The sequence below is a fragment of the Hippopotamus amphibius genome, chromosome 5 (genome assembly GCF_030028045.1).
Source record: "Hippopotamus amphibius kiboko isolate mHipAmp2 chromosome 5, mHipAmp2.hap2, whole genome shotgun sequence".
Lineage (NCBI taxonomy): Eukaryota > Metazoa > Chordata > Mammalia > Artiodactyla > Hippopotamidae > Hippopotamus > Hippopotamus amphibius.
Window position 1 is genome coordinate 135,850,911 of NC_080190.1, and position 20,174 is coordinate 135,871,084.

General features: G+C 38.9%; 1 protein-coding gene and 1 non-coding gene across 2 annotated transcripts; both read right to left on the bottom strand.

Annotated features, from left to right (window-relative positions):
• Window positions 1-9,767: 9,767 nt before the first annotated feature.
• Window positions 9,768-13,113, bottom strand: RPL30 (ribosomal protein L30). The gene is made up of 5 exons (XM_057737593.1): window positions 13,042-13,113; window positions 12,884-12,935; window positions 12,476-12,621; window positions 10,587-10,717; window positions 9,768-9,856 (listed from the first exon to the last, which is right to left on the bottom strand). Exons 2-5 carry the CDS (start codon window positions 12,902-12,904, stop codon window positions 9,807-9,809), a joined length of 348 nt encoding a protein of 115 aa, XP_057593576.1. The 5' UTR covers window positions 12,905-12,935; window positions 13,042-13,113; the 3' UTR covers window positions 9,768-9,806.
• Window positions 10,035-10,166, bottom strand: LOC130854692 (small nucleolar RNA SNORA72). The gene has a single exon (XR_009054133.1). It is a non-coding gene; the product is annotated as a small nucleolar RNA SNORA72 (small nucleolar RNA).
• Window positions 13,114-20,174: the final 7,061 nt, after the last annotated feature.

Consider the following 20,174-nt stretch of genomic DNA (forward strand, 5'->3'; position numbering starts at 1 on the left):
AGATAATGAAAATACTGAAGGAATTAAGAAAGGCTACCACAGAAATGCAGATTACTCTAAAAAGGAATTAGAAACTCTAAAGAGGAGCCAAGAAAAATTAGAAAACGGATTTGCCAAGTTGAAAGCTAGAGGCAATGCAGAGCAGACTGAATAGTGCAGAAGAACGAAGAAGTGACCTGGAAGACAGAATAATAGAAATCACCCAATCAGAACAGCAGTCAGAAAGCCAAATGAAAAAAAGAAGAAAAAAAAAAAAAAAAAGCAAATAAGAGACCTATGGAATAATATAAAGCATACCAATCTATGCATAATAGGAATTCCAGAAGAAGAAAGAGAAAAGGGGATTAAAAATGTATTTGAAGAAATTATGGCTGAAAAATTCCCAAACCTAAAGAAGGGAACAGATATCTAAGTACAGGAAGCACAGAGGGTCCCAAACAAGATGAACCCAAACAGACCTACACCAAGACATAATTCAAGTGACTAAAGTTAAAGATAAAAAGAGAATGCTAAAGGCAGCAAAATAAAAACAAAGAATTACAAGGGAACTCCCTTAAGGCAATCTGCTGATTTTTCTACAGAAGCTTGCAGGCCAGAAGGGAGTGGCAAAATATAGTCAAAGTCCTGAAAGGGAAAAATATGCAACCTAGGATACTCTATTCAGCAAGATCATCATCTAGAAAAGGAGAAAGAATTTCTGCGACAAGCAAAAACTAAAAGAATACAACAATTCTAAACCTATCCTAGGGGCTTCCCTGGTGGTCCAGTGGCTAAGATTCTGTGCTCTCAAGCAGAGGGCCTGGGTTCTATCCTTGGTCATGGAACTAGATCCCACATGCTGCAACTAAGAGTTCACATGCTGCAACTAAAGATCCCACATGCTGCACTGAAGATCCCATGTGCCACAACTAAGACCTGGCACACCCAAATAAATAAATAAATAAATAAATATTTTTAAAAATGCTTAAACCCCCCCCCCGCCAAAGACCTATCCTAAAAGAAATATTGAAAGGTTTTCTCTATAAACAGAAAAGAAGCAAACTACAGGAAAGAGAAAAATCACAACTGGAAAGTAAATCACCTAAATAAGCCAGTATACAGAGTAAAAGAATAAAAATTTTTTTTTAATTTTGTGAAAACAGTGATAACCACAGTGAACAGCAAAAGAATAAACATGAAGACGTGAGACCTCAAAATCACAAAATGTGAGGAGAGTAAGAAAACAGATTTTTTTAAAGAATGTGTTTGAGCCTATGCAAATATCAGTCTAAAGCAAGTAAAGGAAGAGGTTAACATACTTGAAAAACAGTAGCCACAATCAAAAACATACAAGAGATTCACAAAAAACAAAAAGAACCCAAGCATAATGTAAAAGGAATTCATCAAACTACAAAAAGAAAAACAAACAGAAACAGAAGAAATACAGAATCCATGGGAAGCGTGATTTAAAAATACATACTAACAGACATCAAGGGAGAAACTGGCAGGAACACAATAGTAGGAGACTTTAACATCCCAATCACATCAATGGACAGATCTTCTAGACAGAAAACAGAGATCCTAAATGATACAACAGAACAGTTAGACTCAATTGATATTTTCAGGACATTATATCCAAAAAAGCCAGAACACACATTATTTTCAAGAACACATGGAACATTCTCTAGGACTGACCATGTACTAGGGCACAAAATGAGCCTCAACAAATTTAAGAGTACAGAAATCATTTCAAGTATCTTTTCTGACCACAATGACACAAAACTAGAAATCAACCACGGAAAAAGAAATGAGAAAAAAATGATTACCTGGAGACTAAACAACATGCTACTAAAAAACCAATGGGTCAATGATGAAATCAAAGAGGAAATTAAAAAATACCTGGAGATAAATGACAATGAAAACACAACCATACAAAATTTACGGGACACAGCAAAAAAATTTTTTGGAGAGAAGTTCATAGCCATACAGGCCTTCCTTAAAAAACAAGAAAAATCTCAAACAACCTAACCTGCCACTCAAAAGAATTAGAAAAACACCATGCAAAACCTAAAGACAGCAGAAGGAAGGAAATAATAAAGATCAGAGAGGAGATAAATAAGATTTTTAAAAAATAGAAGAAAAAAAAAAAATCAATAAAACCAAGAGCTGGTTTTTTGAAAGGGTAAACAAAACTGACAAACCTCTGGCCAAACTCACAAGAAAAGCAAGAAGACCCAAATAAATGAAATAGGAAATGAAAAAGGAGAAATAATAACCAATACCACAGAAACACAAAAAACTGTTAAGAGAATACTATGAAGAATGATATGCCAACAAATATGACAACCTGGAAGAAACAGACAAGTTTCTATAAACATATAGCCCACCATAACTGAATTAAGAAGAAACATAATTTGAACAGACTGATCACTAGACATGAAATAGAATCTGTAATTGAAACAAAAACAAAAAACTCCCTACCAACAAAAGTCCACAACCAGATGGCTTCACAGATGAATTCCACCAAACACACAAAGAACTTATACTGATCTTTCTCAAACTCTTCTTCCAAAATACTGAAGAGGAGGGAATACTCCTAAAGACATTCTATGAAACCACTATAACCCAGACGCCAAAATCAGACGACACTACCAAAAAAGAAAATTACAGGCCAATGTCTTTGATGAATATAGATGCAAAATTTGACAACACTGAGCAAACATTAGCAAACTGAATCCAACACCATATAAACTAAGTTGGATTCATCTCAGGGTCACAAGGATGGTTCAACATGCGCAAATCAATCAATGTGATACACCATATCAACAAAAGACAAAAACCACATGATCATCTCGACCGATGCAGAAAAGGCATCTGATAAAATTCAACATCTATTCATGATAAAAACTCTTACCAGAGTGGATATAAAGGGAACATATCTCAACATAATAAAAGTTATTTATGACAAACTCATAGCCTATATAATATTCAACAGTGACAAGCTAAAAAGCCTTCCTGCTAAAACCTGGAACATGGTAAGGATGCCCACTCTCACTTCTATTCAACACAGTATTGGAAGTCCTAGCCACAGCAATCAGACAAAAGAAATAAAGGTATTCAAATTGTAAGAGAAAAGGTAAAACTGTCACTATACGCAGAAGACATGATTCTATGTATAAAAAACCCTCTAGAGTCCACACAAAAACTACTAGAACTGATAAATGAATTTAGCAAAGTAGCAGGATACAAGATTAACATACAGAAATTGGTTGCATTTCCTTACACTAACAATGACATATCAGGAAGGGAAAGTAAAAAAAAAGAAAGAAAGAAAAGAAAATCCCTTTTAAAATCACATCCAAAAAAATAAAATACTTAGGAATAAACCTCACCAAAGAGGTGAAAGACTTATATGCTGAGAACTGTAAAACATTAAAAAAGGAAACTGAAGATGATTCAAAGAAATGGAAAATTATCCCATGTTCTTGAATATGAAGAATCAATACTGTTAAAATGGCCAGACTACCCAAAGCAATCTTCAGATTTAATGTGATCCCTATCAAATTACCCACGACATTTTTCACAGAACTAGAACAAGTAATCCTAAAATTTATATGGAACCACAAAAGACCCAGAATTGACAAAGCAATCCTGAGGAAAAAGAACAAAGCAAGAGGCATAACACTCCCAGACTTCAGACAATAATACAAAGCTACAGTAATCAAAACAGTATGGTACTGGCAAACAAAAACAAAAACAAAAACAGACACATGGATCAATGGAACAGAACAGAGAGCCCAGAAATAAACCCATACACCTACGGTCAATTAATATTTGACAAAGGAGGCAAGAATATACAATGGGGAAAAGACGGTCTCTTCAGCAAGTGGTGCTGGGAATGTCAGACAGCCACCTATAAATCAATGAAGTTAGAACACCCACACACCATACACAAAATTAACTCAAAATGTCTTAAAAACTTAAATATAAGACATGACACCATAAAACTCCTAAATGAGAATATAGGTAAAACATTCTCTGACAAATCATAGCAATGTTTTCTTAGGTTAGTCTCTGAAGACAACAGAAATAGAAGCGAAAATACATAAACAAATGGGACCTCACACTCAGAAGCTTCTGTACAGCAAAGGAAACCAGAAACAAAATGAAAAGTCAACTTACATGCTGTAAAATATTTGCAAACACTGTGAATGACAAGGGTTTAATTTCCAAAATGTACAAACAGCTCATCCAACTCAACAACAACAACAAAAACCCAACAGAAAAATGGGCAGAAGATCTAAACAGACATTTCTCCAAAGACATACAGATGGCCAACAGGCACATGAAGAGATGGTCAACATGGCTATTTATTAGAGAAACGCAAATCAAAAATACAATGAGGTACAACCTCACAATGGTCAGAATGACCACCATTAAAAAGTCTACAAATAAGGACTTCTCTGCTGGCACAGTAGTTAAGAATCTGCCAGCCACTGCAGGGTACAAGGGTTTGAGCCCTGGTCCACATGCTGTGGAGCAACTAAGCCTGTGCACCACAACTACTGAGCCTGTGCTCTAGAGTCCGTGAGCCACAACTACAGAGCCCACATGCCACAACTACTGAAGCTCGAGTGCCTAGAGCCTGTGCTCCACAAGAGAAGCCACTACAATGAGAAGCCTGTGCACCAAAACCAAGAGTCGCCTCTGCTCACCACAGCTAGAGAAAGCCTGTGCGCAGCATTGAAGACCCAATGCAGGCAATGAATTATTTATTTATTTGTTTAAGACGTCTACAAATAAATGCTGGAGAGGGTGTGAAGAAAAGGGAACCCTCCTACATTGTTGGTGGGAATGTAAATTGCTGTAGCCAATATGGAGAACAGTCCCTCAAAAACTAGTTGCCATATGATCCAGCAATCCTACTTCTGGGCATATATCCAGACAAAACTGTAATTCAAAAATATACATGCACCCCAATGTTCACAGCAGCACTATTCACAATAGCCAAGCCACGGAAACAACCTAAATGTTCATTGACAAATGAATGGATAAAGATGTAGTACATATATACAATGGAATACTACTCAGCCATAAAAAAAAAAGGTGCTATTTGCAGCAACATGGATGGACCTAGAGATTATCACTAAGCAAAGCCAGAAAGAAAAAGACAAATACCATATGATATCACTTATATGTGGAACCTAAAATATGACACAAATGAACTTATCTATGAAACAGAAACAGACTCACTGGGAACAGCCTTGTGGTTGCAAAGGGAGGGTGGGGTGAGGTGGGGGAGGGATGGAATGAGAGGTTGGGGTTAGCAGATGCAAACTATTATATATCGGATGGATAAACAAGGTGCTACTATATAACACAGGGAACTATATTCAATACTCTGTGATAAACTATAATGGAAAATATAAAAAAAGATGTATGTTTAACTGAATCACTTTGCTGTACAGCAGGAATTAACACAATATTGTAAATCAACTACAGTTCAATAAAAAAAATAAAAGTTCTGTCTCATTGGATTGTTGTAAGGATTGAATGGGTTAACACGGGGGTCCCCAACCTCCGGGTCTGCGACCCACCGTTAGGAACTGGGCCCCACAGCAAGAGGTGAGTGGCAGGCGATCAGGCAAAAGCTTCAACTGCTGTTCCCCATCATTCACATTACCACCTGAACCATTCCCCCCACCCCCACTGGTCTGTGGAGAAACTGTCTCCCATGAAACTTGTCTCTGATACCAAAAGGGTTGGGGACCACCAGGTTAACATGTACAGCACTTACATGTTACATTAGCTATTGTTTTTACTCTTCAGTAGCCTACAGTATTGGACACAAGGATGATATTTTAAGTGTTAGCTGAATGTATTCTTTGCTTACCTCACCTGAGGGAAGTACTTTGGCAGATTCCCACTCCTAAATTATCTTTTGAAGCAAACAGGTAGGAGGCAGTAAATATAATAAATGGTAAGTGTACAAGATGTTCAAGACCTACTATCAACAAGAAGAGGGAAAGAAACCAGATGCCACTGAAAGCAGAGGGAGTGCAAGTCTAAGGGGTAGTTGGAAGTAAGAGCTCCAAGAAATCAAAGAGAACTGTTTTCTATGAACTAGCTGATCATCTTCTAGAAGGCACAACTAACTGCATTTGCTACCAGCCCGAAGTCTGGTTTCTTCTCTGTATACCTTTTGCTCCTGCCTCCATACCATATCAAATGCAAATTAACATACTATACAATATCCCATCTCTTCTTTGGGACTTTCCTATCTCTAGGCCTAAAAACAGGTGGTTCAGCATTAGGTATGGATTAAGTCCAGCTGGCTGGACTTTTTCTGCAATTTCCTGCAATCCCTGCATATTAGAGCTTCCCAGCCAAACATATTACAGTAAGTTCCCTACATACAAACCTTCAAGTTGCGAACTTTCAAAGATGTGAACGTGTCCCTGTGTGCCAGCTGTTGTACTGTACTACTGTACTTTTCAAGGTACTGTACTGTGAGATGAAAATGTCTTTTGTTTTTTATTATTTGTGAAAAATATTATAAACCTATTACAGTACAGTACTACACAGCCAATTGTGTTAGTTGAGTACCTAGGCTAACTTTGTTAGACTTACAAATTGGACTTATGAACACGCTCTCGCTCTCGAACAGAACTCACTTGTATGTATGAGACCTACTGTACTTTCACTATAATCAGAAAAGTATATTTTAAAATGCCACCTTAGGGACTTCCTACGTGGTGCAGTGGTTAAGAATCTGCCTGCCAATGCAGGGGACACAGCTTCGATCCCTGGTCTGGGAAGATCACATGCCACGGAGCAACTAAGCCTGTGTGGCACAACTGTTGAGCCTGTGCTCTAGAGCCCGTGAGCCACAACTATTGAGCCCATGTGCTGCAACTACTGAAGCCTGTGCACCTAGAGCCTGTGCTCCATAACAAGAGAAGCCACTGCAATTAGGAGCCCATGCACCACAATGAAGATAGCCCCCACTCTCCACAACTAGAAGAAAGCCCAGCCAGGACATGGAAGCAACATAAATGCCTATCCACAGATGAATGGATAAAGATGTGGCACATATATACAATGGAATATTACTCAGCCATAAAAAGGAATGAAATTGAGTTATTTGTAGTGAGGTGGATGGACCTAGAGACTGTCGTAGAGTGAAGTAAGCCAGAAAAACAAATACTGTATGCTAACTCATATATATGGGATCTAAAACAATGGTACTCATGAACCCAGGGCAAGATGACAGGGCAAGAATAAAGATACAGAGAATGGACTTGAGGACATTGCGGGGGCAGGGCAGCAATGGGGAAGTTGGGACAATAGTGAGAGTAGCACTGACATATATACACTACCAAATGTAAAACAGATAGATAGTGGGGAGCTGCTGCGTAACATGGGGAGATCAACTCGATGATGGGTGATGACTCAGAGGGCTGGGATGGGATAGGGAGGGTGGGGATATGGGGATATATGTATAAATACAGCTGATTCACTTTGGTGTACAGCAAGAACTGGCACAGCAGTGTAAAGCAATTATATTCCAATAAAGAGCTTAAAAAAAAAAAAAGCCACCTCAGACCTTATTTCCTCCAATTCTGGCAGCACTTTAATGGTACTTCATCAGTTACCCTAGGCCAGAATGAGTGAGTTATGTTTCCCATCTACTAGTTCTAAACTCCTTTCCTCTGAACTTTAAACTTTTTTGCTGAAACAATGATGAGTGCAAAAAAGCACACATAAAGGAAAGCTAAAAGCCAAATGATCTTACAGCATATTAACACTACCTAGAAATCACAAATTATTTTTCTAAAAGCCATAATTCCAAAATGCCTGCAGCCGAAGTCATGCAACAGAACCTTTACCAAAAAAACAAAAAATAAAAACTAAAAACGGTACACTGGCAGCCACGATACTGTATTCTTCAGGTACCACCCAGCCCTTAAAAAATCAACTGGAATTAGTCAACCTGGAGGGGAAAACAATCCAAAAATAACCCAAATAGGGACTTCCCTGGTGGTCCAGTGGTTAAGAATCTGTCTTCCAATGCAGGGGATGTAGGTTCAATCCCTGGTCAGGGAACTAAGATCCCACACGCCCCTGGGCAACCAAGCCTGTGCACTCTAAAGCCCGCACACCACGACTAGAGAGCCCAGGTGCTGCAACTACTGAGCCCACAAGCCACAACTAGAGAGCCTGCATGCTGCAACTACCGAGTCCATGCACTCTAGAGCCCATGAGCCACAACCAGCGAGAAGCCTGCACACCTGAAACAAAAGATCCCGCGTGCCGCAATGAAGATCCAACACAGCCTAAGTAAATAATAAATATTAAAAAAAAAAAATTTACCCAAATAGCATGAAAGGTCAATGTGAAAGAAGAAACTGACCAAGTGGAAAATAATCACACAAACTTCCTTAACCAAAAGACAAACATTTTGAACAATCACAGAAACAGATTACTAGCATTAGAAAGCAACAGTAGTCTAACCAAGCAATTCTTATCAAACATAAAAATTTTGTAACTGTGGCTCTTAACCAAGGAATGCTGTGAAAATGTGGAATGACACTTGGGAGTGTTGTTACAACAACATGGAAGGAAAACCAAGAATGAGAAATATCAAGCAGTATCCACAATCCTCCACAACAAAAATGTCAGTAATGCTCGCTGAGAAAACTTGAGTACATAAACAACTGCTAAGAAAACTCTAGTTAATAACAGCTAGACTCTCCAAATTATATCCACAACCTTAGACTGACTTCAGATATAAACTAAAATCATGCAACATTTAGCTTGAAAGAAACCAATTCCCTCACCTGTGAAACTGGCAATTTGACCTACCCATGACTATTACATAACTATTAAATAGCCTTCTGACTCCAAGTTCAGTAAATACTTCCCAGATAGTATACTGCAGGCATCCCCATCTCCTATGGCTCACTCCTCTACCATCAAAAACTACCTACACAAGTTGATTGATTCTAAAATCCAAAGACATTTCTGACACTTCTGGAACCTTAGAACCCAACAAAAATTGTGCAGTGTATACCCGACCAGCAATATCCAGCTCTGTAAATCTAAGACAACATTTTTCCCCAAGTTAATTCCTTTGAATGTTCCAAAGGATGCTATTAGAGGTGGGAAAAGGGTTACACAGGACATACTTGGGAGATGTAGTGTGCAGTTTCCCCAAAATCTGAACACCAAACCTACTTCACAATATATCTTTTAGGAGTACAATTATATAAAACACACTTTGCAAAACTGTGGGATTAACACTACTGAAGATCTAGGAATATTCTGAAGTTGTCCAAGTACATTCTTTCTATCCTAACCACTCACTGCACATCCTTAGGTAAGACCTTGCTTCATTAAAGTTCAACAGAACTTTCCTCAGCCTGTGAAAATTTTGTGGTGGAAGGAACATATTTCACTTAATCCTCTTTGCTACTCAGATTTGGTAGATTTAAGCTGGACTGTAAACTGCAATTCTAGTTAGGTTCTGGGTATTGAACCTCGCTGCCTCTGACATACTCAAACACAAAATGATGACAACATCCTGAGACTGAAATTATGAAGATTAAGTCTCTTAAAAATCTAGTACAGGAAAGGAACTTCCTTTACAAAAACAGGGAAAGAGAAACTGCAATGTCTGGGAAGTCTTGCCAATATATCTAGCTGCCCCATCCTCTCTAATCCTAGCTTCAGGAAGGTATACTGAAGCAAACAAAAAAAACTGAAATGAATACATTATTTTTAAAGCAAGCTCTGGCCAGTTTTATTAAAGAAAAATTGTGCATGATTTACTTTTCACCAGTCTGTTCTGGCATGCTTCTAATGATATCAGAATCACCTAGAAAATAAAACACAATAATTTTACAATCCATTTAATGGCAACTGGTAATCATCAAATTAGCAATGGTTATCTTCAAAAGTTACTACACTAGCTGTGCTACCATTTCTCAAGGTTGATCGGATACCTAGAGCCACAGACATTTTCCACATAAGATGCATCATATAAATCAGACTTGGTTTATCACCAGCATTTATAAAACCAGACCTAGGAAAAGAACTAGGTCTAGGGACACATGCGTGGTCTTAATATAGCGAATGTTTAGCCTGCCCTGATTATTACAAAATCAGAACAGCGAGAATATTCGCAGTATTTCATAAATTAATTAAAAATTCATAAGTTCAAAATGACATGTGTATTTGTAGGCCCTTCTTTTTCTCAACCTAATTTTATTCATCTGTTCTCAGACAGCCAGTAAAGATTCCTTTCTTGTACTGTTTCACCTCATTATCCCCTCCCTTTATAATTTCACCTTTTACCAAGGCCCTGAGTCATCATTTCTTAGGTGCTGCATGAAATGAAACTCATGACCTCAAAGTAAAAAGAATTTCATTCATAAAAAGGTAATTATGTACTGACATTCATTATCAATTCTCTAAAATAAAACTACAGGATACCCCTTCATATACCCAAATTCTCAACATCTGAACTTAGGAACCAAAGACATTTGTATAGCAATAAATACTTGTATTATATCTTAAAAAGTTACTTTATGATTTAAAAAGCATACCTGGATCAATGATAGCCAGTGTGCATACTCTGTAGTATTTTCCACATGCTGTGCCCAATTCAATATTATTGCCACTGTAGTGATGGACGCCAGTTTTGGCCAACATGGCGTAATACTCTATTTCAGATTTCCTTTGGGAACCAAAAAAAGGTAAATAAATACCACACCAAGTGACACAGATTAAATTATTTCTCTCATTAGTTCTAATGTTGGTAAGGCTTTCAAACACTAAACCAGTTATTACTTTTAAAAACATTATCATATCCATTATTCAACACAAACCATCCTTCCTTGGATCCCTTAGAAGAGATGGGACAACCAGTAACTAAATACCTGTGCTCATGGAAAAGAAGAGTAGGGTACAAAATAAAACCATAATTTACTATCTGCCAGACACTTTACATTAAATAATTCCCATAACAACCTCTAAGCCATTTCTATCACCCTTTGGTGCTCTGAATCCTAGATGGAGAGTGATACTACAGGTATACCTCAGATACCACAGATTCATTCCAGACGAGTGCGATAAATCAAATACTGCAATAAAGCTAGTCACAGGAATTTTTTCGTTTCCCAGTACACATAAAAGTTGCGTTTACCCTATACTGTAGCCTATTAAGTGTGCAACAGCATTATGTCTAAAAAAACCCAACGTACATACATTAAAAAATACTTTATTGCAAAAAAAAAAGTTAGCCATCATCTGAACCTTCTGGGAGTCACAGGAGTAACATCAAACATCACAGATCACCATAACAACTAATAAAGAAAAAATCTTAAATATCTCGAGAATTACCAAAATGTGACAGACATGAAGTAAGCAAATGCTGTTGAAAAAATGGCACCTACAGACTTGATGTAGGATTGCCACAAACCTTCAATTCGTTTAAAAACAAAAAAAACCCCACAGTATCCACGAAATGCAGTAAAGTGGATATAATAAGACCAAGTATGCCACATGCTTGTATTTCCTCAGAGTTAACAGTTTTGTGTTCTCGGAGTAGGTAGATATTCATGGTTTTACAAATTTGAAGAGAGTCCTAATACACTGTTGCCACTACTCAAAGTGTGGGTCCACAGACAAGTAGTGCCACAAGGTGCTTGTTAAAAACGTATCATCTCAGGCCTGATCCAGACCCCTTAAATCAGAACTTGCATTTAAACCAGATCACTTGTGACTGTGTGCATATTCAGGTTTGAAAAGCACTGCTATAAAAGATAAGCATGAGAGGTTTGGCATGGCATGGAATGGAACAAGAAAGCTCTCCAGGCTTTGCCAATTACATACAGACACTATATGAAATGCTGTGAGGTTATGCATAACCACAGAAAATCAACAAGGGCAGGGGACTGAAAACATGGCTTATATTCTGCACAGTCCAAGGTTCTTTAACTTATTTACAGTATCCACTAAGTTCAATTTCAAAACAGTTAGTCAAGCAAAAACTGGGTGAATTGGGAGCCTGCAGCTCCACAGGCCAGCCTGTACTTTTCTGATCTCGGCTTTTTTACACTACAAGTTCATAAAATGAAGTTCTTTTAAAGCATCTCAAAATTAAAACAATGACCAAAAAAGGCAAGACAGGTGGAAAAACAAATTATGTTTCTGAGCTGTCTTCAAGCTTTGACATTCTCTGGGTTTTTACCCCTTCTGCCACACATTTCCCCCAAAGAGAACCTCATACGAGGAGAGAGTATGATGAAGGGGAGAAAAATCAAGAGCCAATCACAACAGCAACCGTTCGACTATTCTGCAAGCGTCCCTTTGCAATACAAAATTGTACGTGATACCCAGTTCACGCTACCCACATTGCAAGTTCACATTCCTGGATATTAGCTCACGACGAATTTACAGTGAGAGACAGACATACTCAGGTTCTTTCAATTACCTCAAGGCTGGGCAGTTGTTGGCAAGGATGACCAGTTTCGCTTTGCCGTGTCTGATCATTTTCAGAGTCTGCTTGTACCCCAGCACGTACTTTCCACTTTTCATAACCAGTTGGAGCCTAGAGTTGATTGACTCCAGCGACTTTTTCTACAAAGCAAACATGTAACACGGACCTGAAGGCCTTGTTTGTAACCCGTCAAAACTAGATCCAGCTTCCTGGAAGCTGAACCCCTTAGTAAACCTCCGAAATAGAGGATCCCAAATCCCTGAGAGGGTCCTTCGGGTTCATTCTGGAACCCCACCAAGCCAGCGGGCACGCTGTCCGCCCAGTGTGCTCAAATCTGCCCGCCCCGGCCGAGACTCATCTCTCCACGTGAACAGGCTTCCGGCCCTGGCCTGCTGCACTCACCGTCTTCTTTGCGGCCACCATCTTCCTGCCTTAGGTGCGGGACGCCCCCAACCTAGAACACAGAGTACAGGACAAGAAGTTTAGGATCCGAAGCTCCAAACGGCAACTCCCTAGACTCCCCGCGCTACCTAAACCTTGGCCCGGAGGAGCCTACTCACCAAAAGCAGCCGCCAAGATGGCCGTGGAGCGAGAAAAGAAGGAGCTCCCACAATGCCAAGCTCGCCAAGGCGGGGCTCGGAAGCCGCGACTGGAAGCGGAAGCAAATAGCAAGCGGAAGGGGCGGGGCAAGAAGAGGAGGGTCGCTGCGGGTTGCTACAGGTACTTATAATTGGCTTGGCAGCTGGGTGCTTGCTTCCTGCAGGCTGCGGGCCTTAAACCTTGCGTTGCAGTGTTCTGCACTGAGCTGCGGGCTGAGGAAATGAGGAAAGTGGAACAGGACGGGAGTTGGAGAAGCCGACTGAGAGTGAGGCGGGAGGGGCGGTGAGAAGAGGTGGCGGCGGCTGCACCTCGGTCTTAATGCCGCAGAGCGCATCTCTACCCCAAGCCGGGGCTCTTGAGGAGACTCGGGGAGGACCGGGGTGTGCCTCAGCTCCCGGGTCTACCCTCAGCTGTCGGTTCCGCCGGTGCTGAAGCAGCTCCGTGCATTCCCCTGCCCTCGCTCAAGTTGTCGGAGAACGGTGGCGCCCCCCTCTGGCTCTAAACTCACCTCGTTTGTGGCCGTGTTCATGTGAACTTGGAAGCCGAATTTTCACAGTGATAAACAGGTCTAATTAAAATCTTTTTGTTGTGAACGTTGGACCTTGATACAAATATCCAGGGACGAATCGTTCAAAATATCAGGCACAGAAAGTCTATCACCACCACACACACGCAAGAAAAGGTAAAATCAAAGCAAAAGGTAAGCTGTCATCGTGTGTCAGCCTTTAGGAATCTCTCCTACAGAAACAGTCACACCTGCCCAAAGACAGGAGAATAAAGATATTTATTTCAGCATTAATTTTTAATAGCAAAACAAAAATAGAAACAACATCAAATGTTCATCATTCTTAACCAATATATGTTCGTATATGCACAGAAAATTCAAGTCTGGAAAACCAATCACCAAAACTTATCTTTGGATGAGAGATAAGAGTAGGTGGTGAGGAGAGAACATTTACTTTTACTTTATATGTTTCACTACTGCTTGAATTATTTTACATTGAATTATTTTATAGCATTCATTGTTATGTAAAGAGCTCCTTTTAATTAAAAAAAGTGGTTGTATCTATTATCAATCATATCTTAAAGCAGTATTTTTCAAAATATGTCTCCCAGAGCCCCTGATTTAGAATCACCTTGAATTCTGACTCCTGGGCCCCACCCAGGTCTGTGGAAGAAATCTTTGGGTGTGAGGCCTGGGAATCTGAGTTTAATAAGCAGCCTCCATGATTCTTATAAATACTAAAATTTGAGAAGTAGAGAAGAACGAAATAGCCTTGTTGGTTTTGAGGCATGAATGCTTAGAGACACAAACTAATGATGCCTTACACTTTTATAATGAGTGGTCACTGAAGCACATTGGTCAGAAGTTTAACAGCTCTACTGCATGGCCAAAGAAACCATGTGTTCAACTGACATATGGCTGACTTATAAAAAGAATGAAATAATGCCATTTGCAGCAACATGGATGGTCCTAGAGATTATCATACTAAGTGAAGTAAGACCCCAAGCGGGAGGTCCCTTAAAATAGCTATCGAACTGAATTTCACAATTTCCAAGGAGTGGCAAATGCTATGTTTCCTATCTGTTCCATTTTCTTAATTGTAATGTCTATTGAATTATTCAGTTCCAGTTCTGACATTGTATATAAGACATCATAGGATGTATAGAACTTGTCTTTTTAGTGCATAGGCCACTGCACAAGGAGAAATTAAAAAAAAAAATGATGTAAACTACTGCACTTCTTCCATGAAGCACCTGTGTAATCACACTTTTCCTTACCCTTCTATGGCAGCTGTAGACACCCTGTGTTGAAGATGGCAGTTTCACAAGATGGAGGGGGCCTAGATCCCTGAGACACTACTATAAGAAAAGCAAGAGTTGCTAAACCTGTATCATTATGACGTGAACTAGAATAAAGCCTCATGTTGTTAAGCCACTAAGATTTCTCTTGGTTGTTTTAGGTGCTACAAGCATTACCCTCAGTAATGCCCTCACTCTAATAAAGTATAAGCTTCTAGACTTTATAATCAAAAAGTAGCCATCCTTCAGCCACTATCAAAGCACTTTGGACTAAATAGCAGACTAAAGAAAAACAATGTCTGAATAAATTAATGAATAAATAATACCACTACAAAATCAGGATTTGGCCTGCAGGCCATGGTTTGCTGACCTCTGAGTTAGAAGATTGCTATCACTATTATTAAAAATAGCTACTTTATTCTAAAGATATATATTAAAGTATTTACAGATGAAGTGTCATAATATCTGCAACTTTCAAATTGCTAAAATAAATGTAAATAAAATCCTAAAATAAATGTACATAAACAAGTAGAGCAAATGCAGCAACATGTTAACAACGGCTGAATTTAAAGTTGGGGGGGGTGCGGAGTGTGGGGTTGGGACTTCCCTGGCTTCCAGTGGTTAAGACTAAGCTTCCACTGCAAGGGGCATGGGTTCCCAGGACAGGAAACTAAGATCCCGCGTGCCAAGCAGCATGGCCAGTAAATAAATAAATAAGTAAAACTACAGAAAAAAAAAAGGATATTTAAAAGAATAATAAAAAAAGTGGGGGGTATACAGGTATTCATCATACTATTCAACTTTTTGTGAATTTGAAAGTCTTCATACCAAAAGTCAAGGAATGTATATGTTTCAAGAAAGGACTTTGCCATTCAGACATTTTATTTTTTCTGGATGCACGTCTATAGCATTTCAGAGTGATTTAGAAAGAATACCAACAGGCAAATGTGACAGGACAGAATTAACACAAGGCTCTCTGGTTTTCCTTCACCAAAATCACTGCTCCAAATTTCTGAGAATTCTGCAGGCACCTGCATTTACTGTGCTTCTGGGTTTTACTTGCTGTGAGAATGAAAAGTGACAGGCTGCATTCCCTGGTAGAGCAAATACTAACAAGATCATCTGATATTCATTGGTTCAGTACACTGGCCCATCCCCTTATTGTTAAGCAATTAAGTCTATCATATTCCTTATCATCAACTATTACTTATTCAATGTCCAGATTAGGAAACAACCCATTAGTAATTTGGAATTCTATTTGTCTAACTCAGCCTTCATATTCTTAAGTCACCCTGGACGTTAAACACGCTCAGAAATACAGTGGGGAGAGGGAGGGATCATGAATCCAAGTGAAAAGACCCTGTAAACTCAGTGAATGTTGGTGGCCTTTCAACTAGCTAAACACACATACACCGATACACAGATTCCGAACCCATAGAGGACAAGAGGGAATGAATGCCATCTATTCCTCTCCACCCTTTCTGAAGAATCTGAAATATTTCTCCTATATCCCTTTCTGTTCGGACTGGGAATGCTCCAGACTGCACTGGATTAAAGATAGGCCGGAGAAACACCTATTTTGTTAAAAATCATTTTTCCATTCCTCGAAATAAATATATTTTTTATACTCTCGGATACGAAGAACCCAGAGCACTTTATTCACTATTTTACTGTGGAGGAGTGACACTTTTGGAAAGTAGAGTAGTTTTATACTTCTTAGAGTCAGTTTTTGAAATTTTAGTGTTAAATAAGATTCCTGTGTTTCTAAGGGTCCACAAAAGTATGACATTTTATACTTTATTTTTAATAATTTGAAAAGTCTAACATATGCTTTTATTCTTAATAAAGCTGTAATGCATGGCTTTTTTTTCCCTTTTAACTAGAATTTAATTCTGTAACACTGTATGTCATGCCGATCAGAAAATGTCCCTGATTACTTAATGGAGAAATAGATAATAAATGCAATTTTGTGACATCATCATAACATAGGTATGTCAAAGAAAAGTGACAAAAGAAGTCCGTGGAGGTAAAAAGATTTATGAACTATGCCTTCAAGATATAACACATCAGCCTGTAAAATCACAGTATCAGTTATGATTTGGTAGTATCAAGACTGGACTAAAGGAATAAGACAGGACAGATAATTGCTAAGAAGGAGTGTGGTCTAGAAGAGGGGAGGGACAGTAAGCATTGTATCTTAGTCTAGATACTTATATGCAGAAACAGGTTAGCTCAGTTAAGCAGAAAAGAAATTTATTTTGTAGTTCACTAAATGAACAGAAAGCCTGGACAGCAAGACCCGGATCTGTATAGTGGTCATGGGGGAAGCAGCACCATTTATTAGCCACTGGTTCAGAGCACACTCTGTAAGCCTCAGGACAGCATCCCAGCTTTTAAAGGTGCTTTATCTTGGCTGTGCCGTAAGTGAGTGCCACCCTATCATTCTATACGTTTGGCTTCTTCTAGATGATGAGTTATATGGAAAGACTGGTAAATCACATAGGAATTAACCTATTACCTTGCTTGTCTCATAGTAAAGTTAGTTCTTTGATAAGATATGATACTGAATGTAATGTCTTGATGGATGTGTAATGTCTTGATGGATGTGTAATGTCTTGATAATACCATTCTCTAATTGATGGTGTTGGCAGAGGCATGATGGACAGGAAAAGCAAATTTAATCCAGTGTCTATTACAGTAAAGTTTCTCTATGGTCCCCAAAGAGGTCCAGTAAGTCTTCCACAAGGAAGATCTTCAAAGGAAGGATACCATTTCAGAGGCCTAAAGTTGGTCACTCTTGCTGTTGCTGACAAATTAGGCATTTAGCCAGGTAAACCATGTTAAGTGGTTTGAGCCCATACATGCCTTCTATCCCTGTCGTTTTATACCTGAGCCCACAGAGCAAGCTTTGGGGTGGCTCATGAGAAAGATCTCATAACATCCATGGGGCACCTGATTATTATTGTTCACCTGATTATAAAATGCTTCCTCTGAAAGAAATGGAAGAGACCACGGCTTGACTAACAAATTGTCTCTGAGGAAAAGTAAGATACCCAAGTAAACTCATAAAATATAACTGATGGGGAAAAGGGGGAACTCATCTGAGGTCAGTAAGTCCTGGTTTAGCATGAAAGCATTAAGATTCAGAGAATTTCAAGTCAAATATTTATGTTTAAGCTGTGAGTTACTGCATCCCTTTTTTGTAACAATGGAGTTTTGAAAATTTTCATGAGCTAAATAAAATTAAACGTGACTTTAACCTAAAAAAAGAAAGAGAGGGAGAATCATCTGAAGTGGGAGCCTGCTATGAGCTGACTTGTGCCCCTGCCCCAAAGTCCTATGTTGCAGCCCTAACCCCCACTGTGACTTAATCTTGAAATAGGGTCTTTAGGAGGTAATTAAGGTTAAATGAGTTCATAAGGGTGGGATCCTAATCTGATAAGACTCTGGCTTTATAAGAAAAGGAAGATCTCCTCCTCTCCCCAACCCCCCATGTGAAGACACAGTGAGAAGGCTCTCATCCATAAGCTAGAAAGTAAGCTCTCACCAGAAACCATATTGGCCAGCACCTTGATCTTGGACTTCCAGATCCAGAAATGTGAGAAATATGCATCTATCGATTAAGGCACCAAGTTCATGGTATTTTTTATGGCAGCCCAACCTGACTTATTCAAGGCCTTTTGAAAACATTTACATAAGAAATAAATATTTCCCAAATCTAGGCCTATTCTGAAAGGTCCATCCACATTCTTATCCCTTAAACTTCCTGGCACTAATCCTGAAATCTTGGTCCTTCCCAGTTCTTGACTTGGAATCCAGCCAAATTGTTAGCCACTTTCAAAGTACTTTTCTTTCCTTGGGGCACAGTAACCCCAGATAGAAGGCAAGGAGAGGAATCACAGTACATACTTGTAATGTTATGAAGTGTACTTCCTCAAAGATACCCAGTCTCCTCTTCCTTCTAAGGGATTTATGAACCGACTGCTGGATGGTCAAGGCTTCATCAGGCTTGCACTGCAGAAAGAAGAGGGAGAGGAAGATGGAGAGAGAGAAAAGAGAAGGGATGGGGGGGGAGGAGAAGGGAAGATGGGAATGAAGGGAGGGAGGGAGAGACCTCTAAACATATGGTAATGTCCATAGCTGTGTACCCCATGACCCATATAGGGAAATATGACAAATTTTAGGCAATTTGTGCATCAAAACAAATAATGACAGTGTTATGAGTTCCTCATGTCCCCACCAAATTCATATGTTGGAGCTCTAACCTTCTATACCTTATAATATGACTGCATTTGAAACTAGGGCCTTTATAGAGGTAATTAAGGTAAAACGATGTCAATCCAATATGACTGGTGTCCTTATAAGAAGAGGAGATTAGGACACAGAAACATATGACAGGAAGACCATGTGAAGATACATGAAGAGCCCTGCCATCTACCAGCCAAGGAGACAGGGCTTCAGAAGAAACCAACACTGCTAATACCTTGATCTCAGACTTCCAGCCTCAGAACTATGAGGAAATAGATTTATATTGTCTAAGTCACCCCATCTGGTACTTTGTTATGGCAGCCCTAGCAAACTAACATAGTTGATAACATAACCCATTGATTAATATAAGAATTAGTGAGTATTTGTTGCTCTAAATAAATGAATAATAAATGGAGGGAAAGTGCTCCCTTACAGTAGAATGCCAATAATAAATGTAGACAGAATAATGTAGAAATTAGGAAATTAGAAAAACCACCATTTGATAACCATCATAGCAGTCACTGTTCCAAGCAAGAAATTAATGTATACTAAAAGTAGCAGATAAAAATTTGATGAGACGTACATAATACTATATTTAAAATAGATAACCAGCAAGGACCTACTGTATAGCACAGGGAACTCTGCTCAATATTCTGTAATAACCTAAATGTGAAAAAAATTTGAGAAAGAATAGATACATGTGTATGTATAACTGAGTCACTTTGATAGTTTGATGAAACTAACACAATATTATTAACCAACTATGCTCCAATGTAAAATTAAAATTTTTTTAAAAAGTTTGATGAGATACAGGATACTTAAACTCTCTTCCCATAAATTACAGAGTAAGAGTAAATTTTCAGTGGAGGAACCTGGCAGACACTACCTTAACCAACTGATCAAAGTTAACATCACCAATAATAGGGCAAACTGACATCATGTGCCCCTTAATATGAATCCACAGACAACATAATGTCTGCATATTCCAGACAAAACTGCATCACCTGAAAACAATCATGAGGAAACATCAAACTCAAACTGA

Coding starts and splice junctions, on each gene's coding strand:
- RPL30 (XM_057737593.1), bottom strand. CDS start 12,904: ATGGTGGCCGCAAAGAAGACG. Junction 12,622..12,883: donor TGGTGGCCGCAAAGAAGACG/GTGAGTGCAGCA, acceptor TTTGCTTTGTAG/AAAAAGTCGCTGGAGTCAAT. Junction 9,857..10,586: donor ACTGGCTATCATTGATCCAG/GTATGCTTTTTA, acceptor TTTATTTTCTAG/GTGATTCTGATATCATTAGA.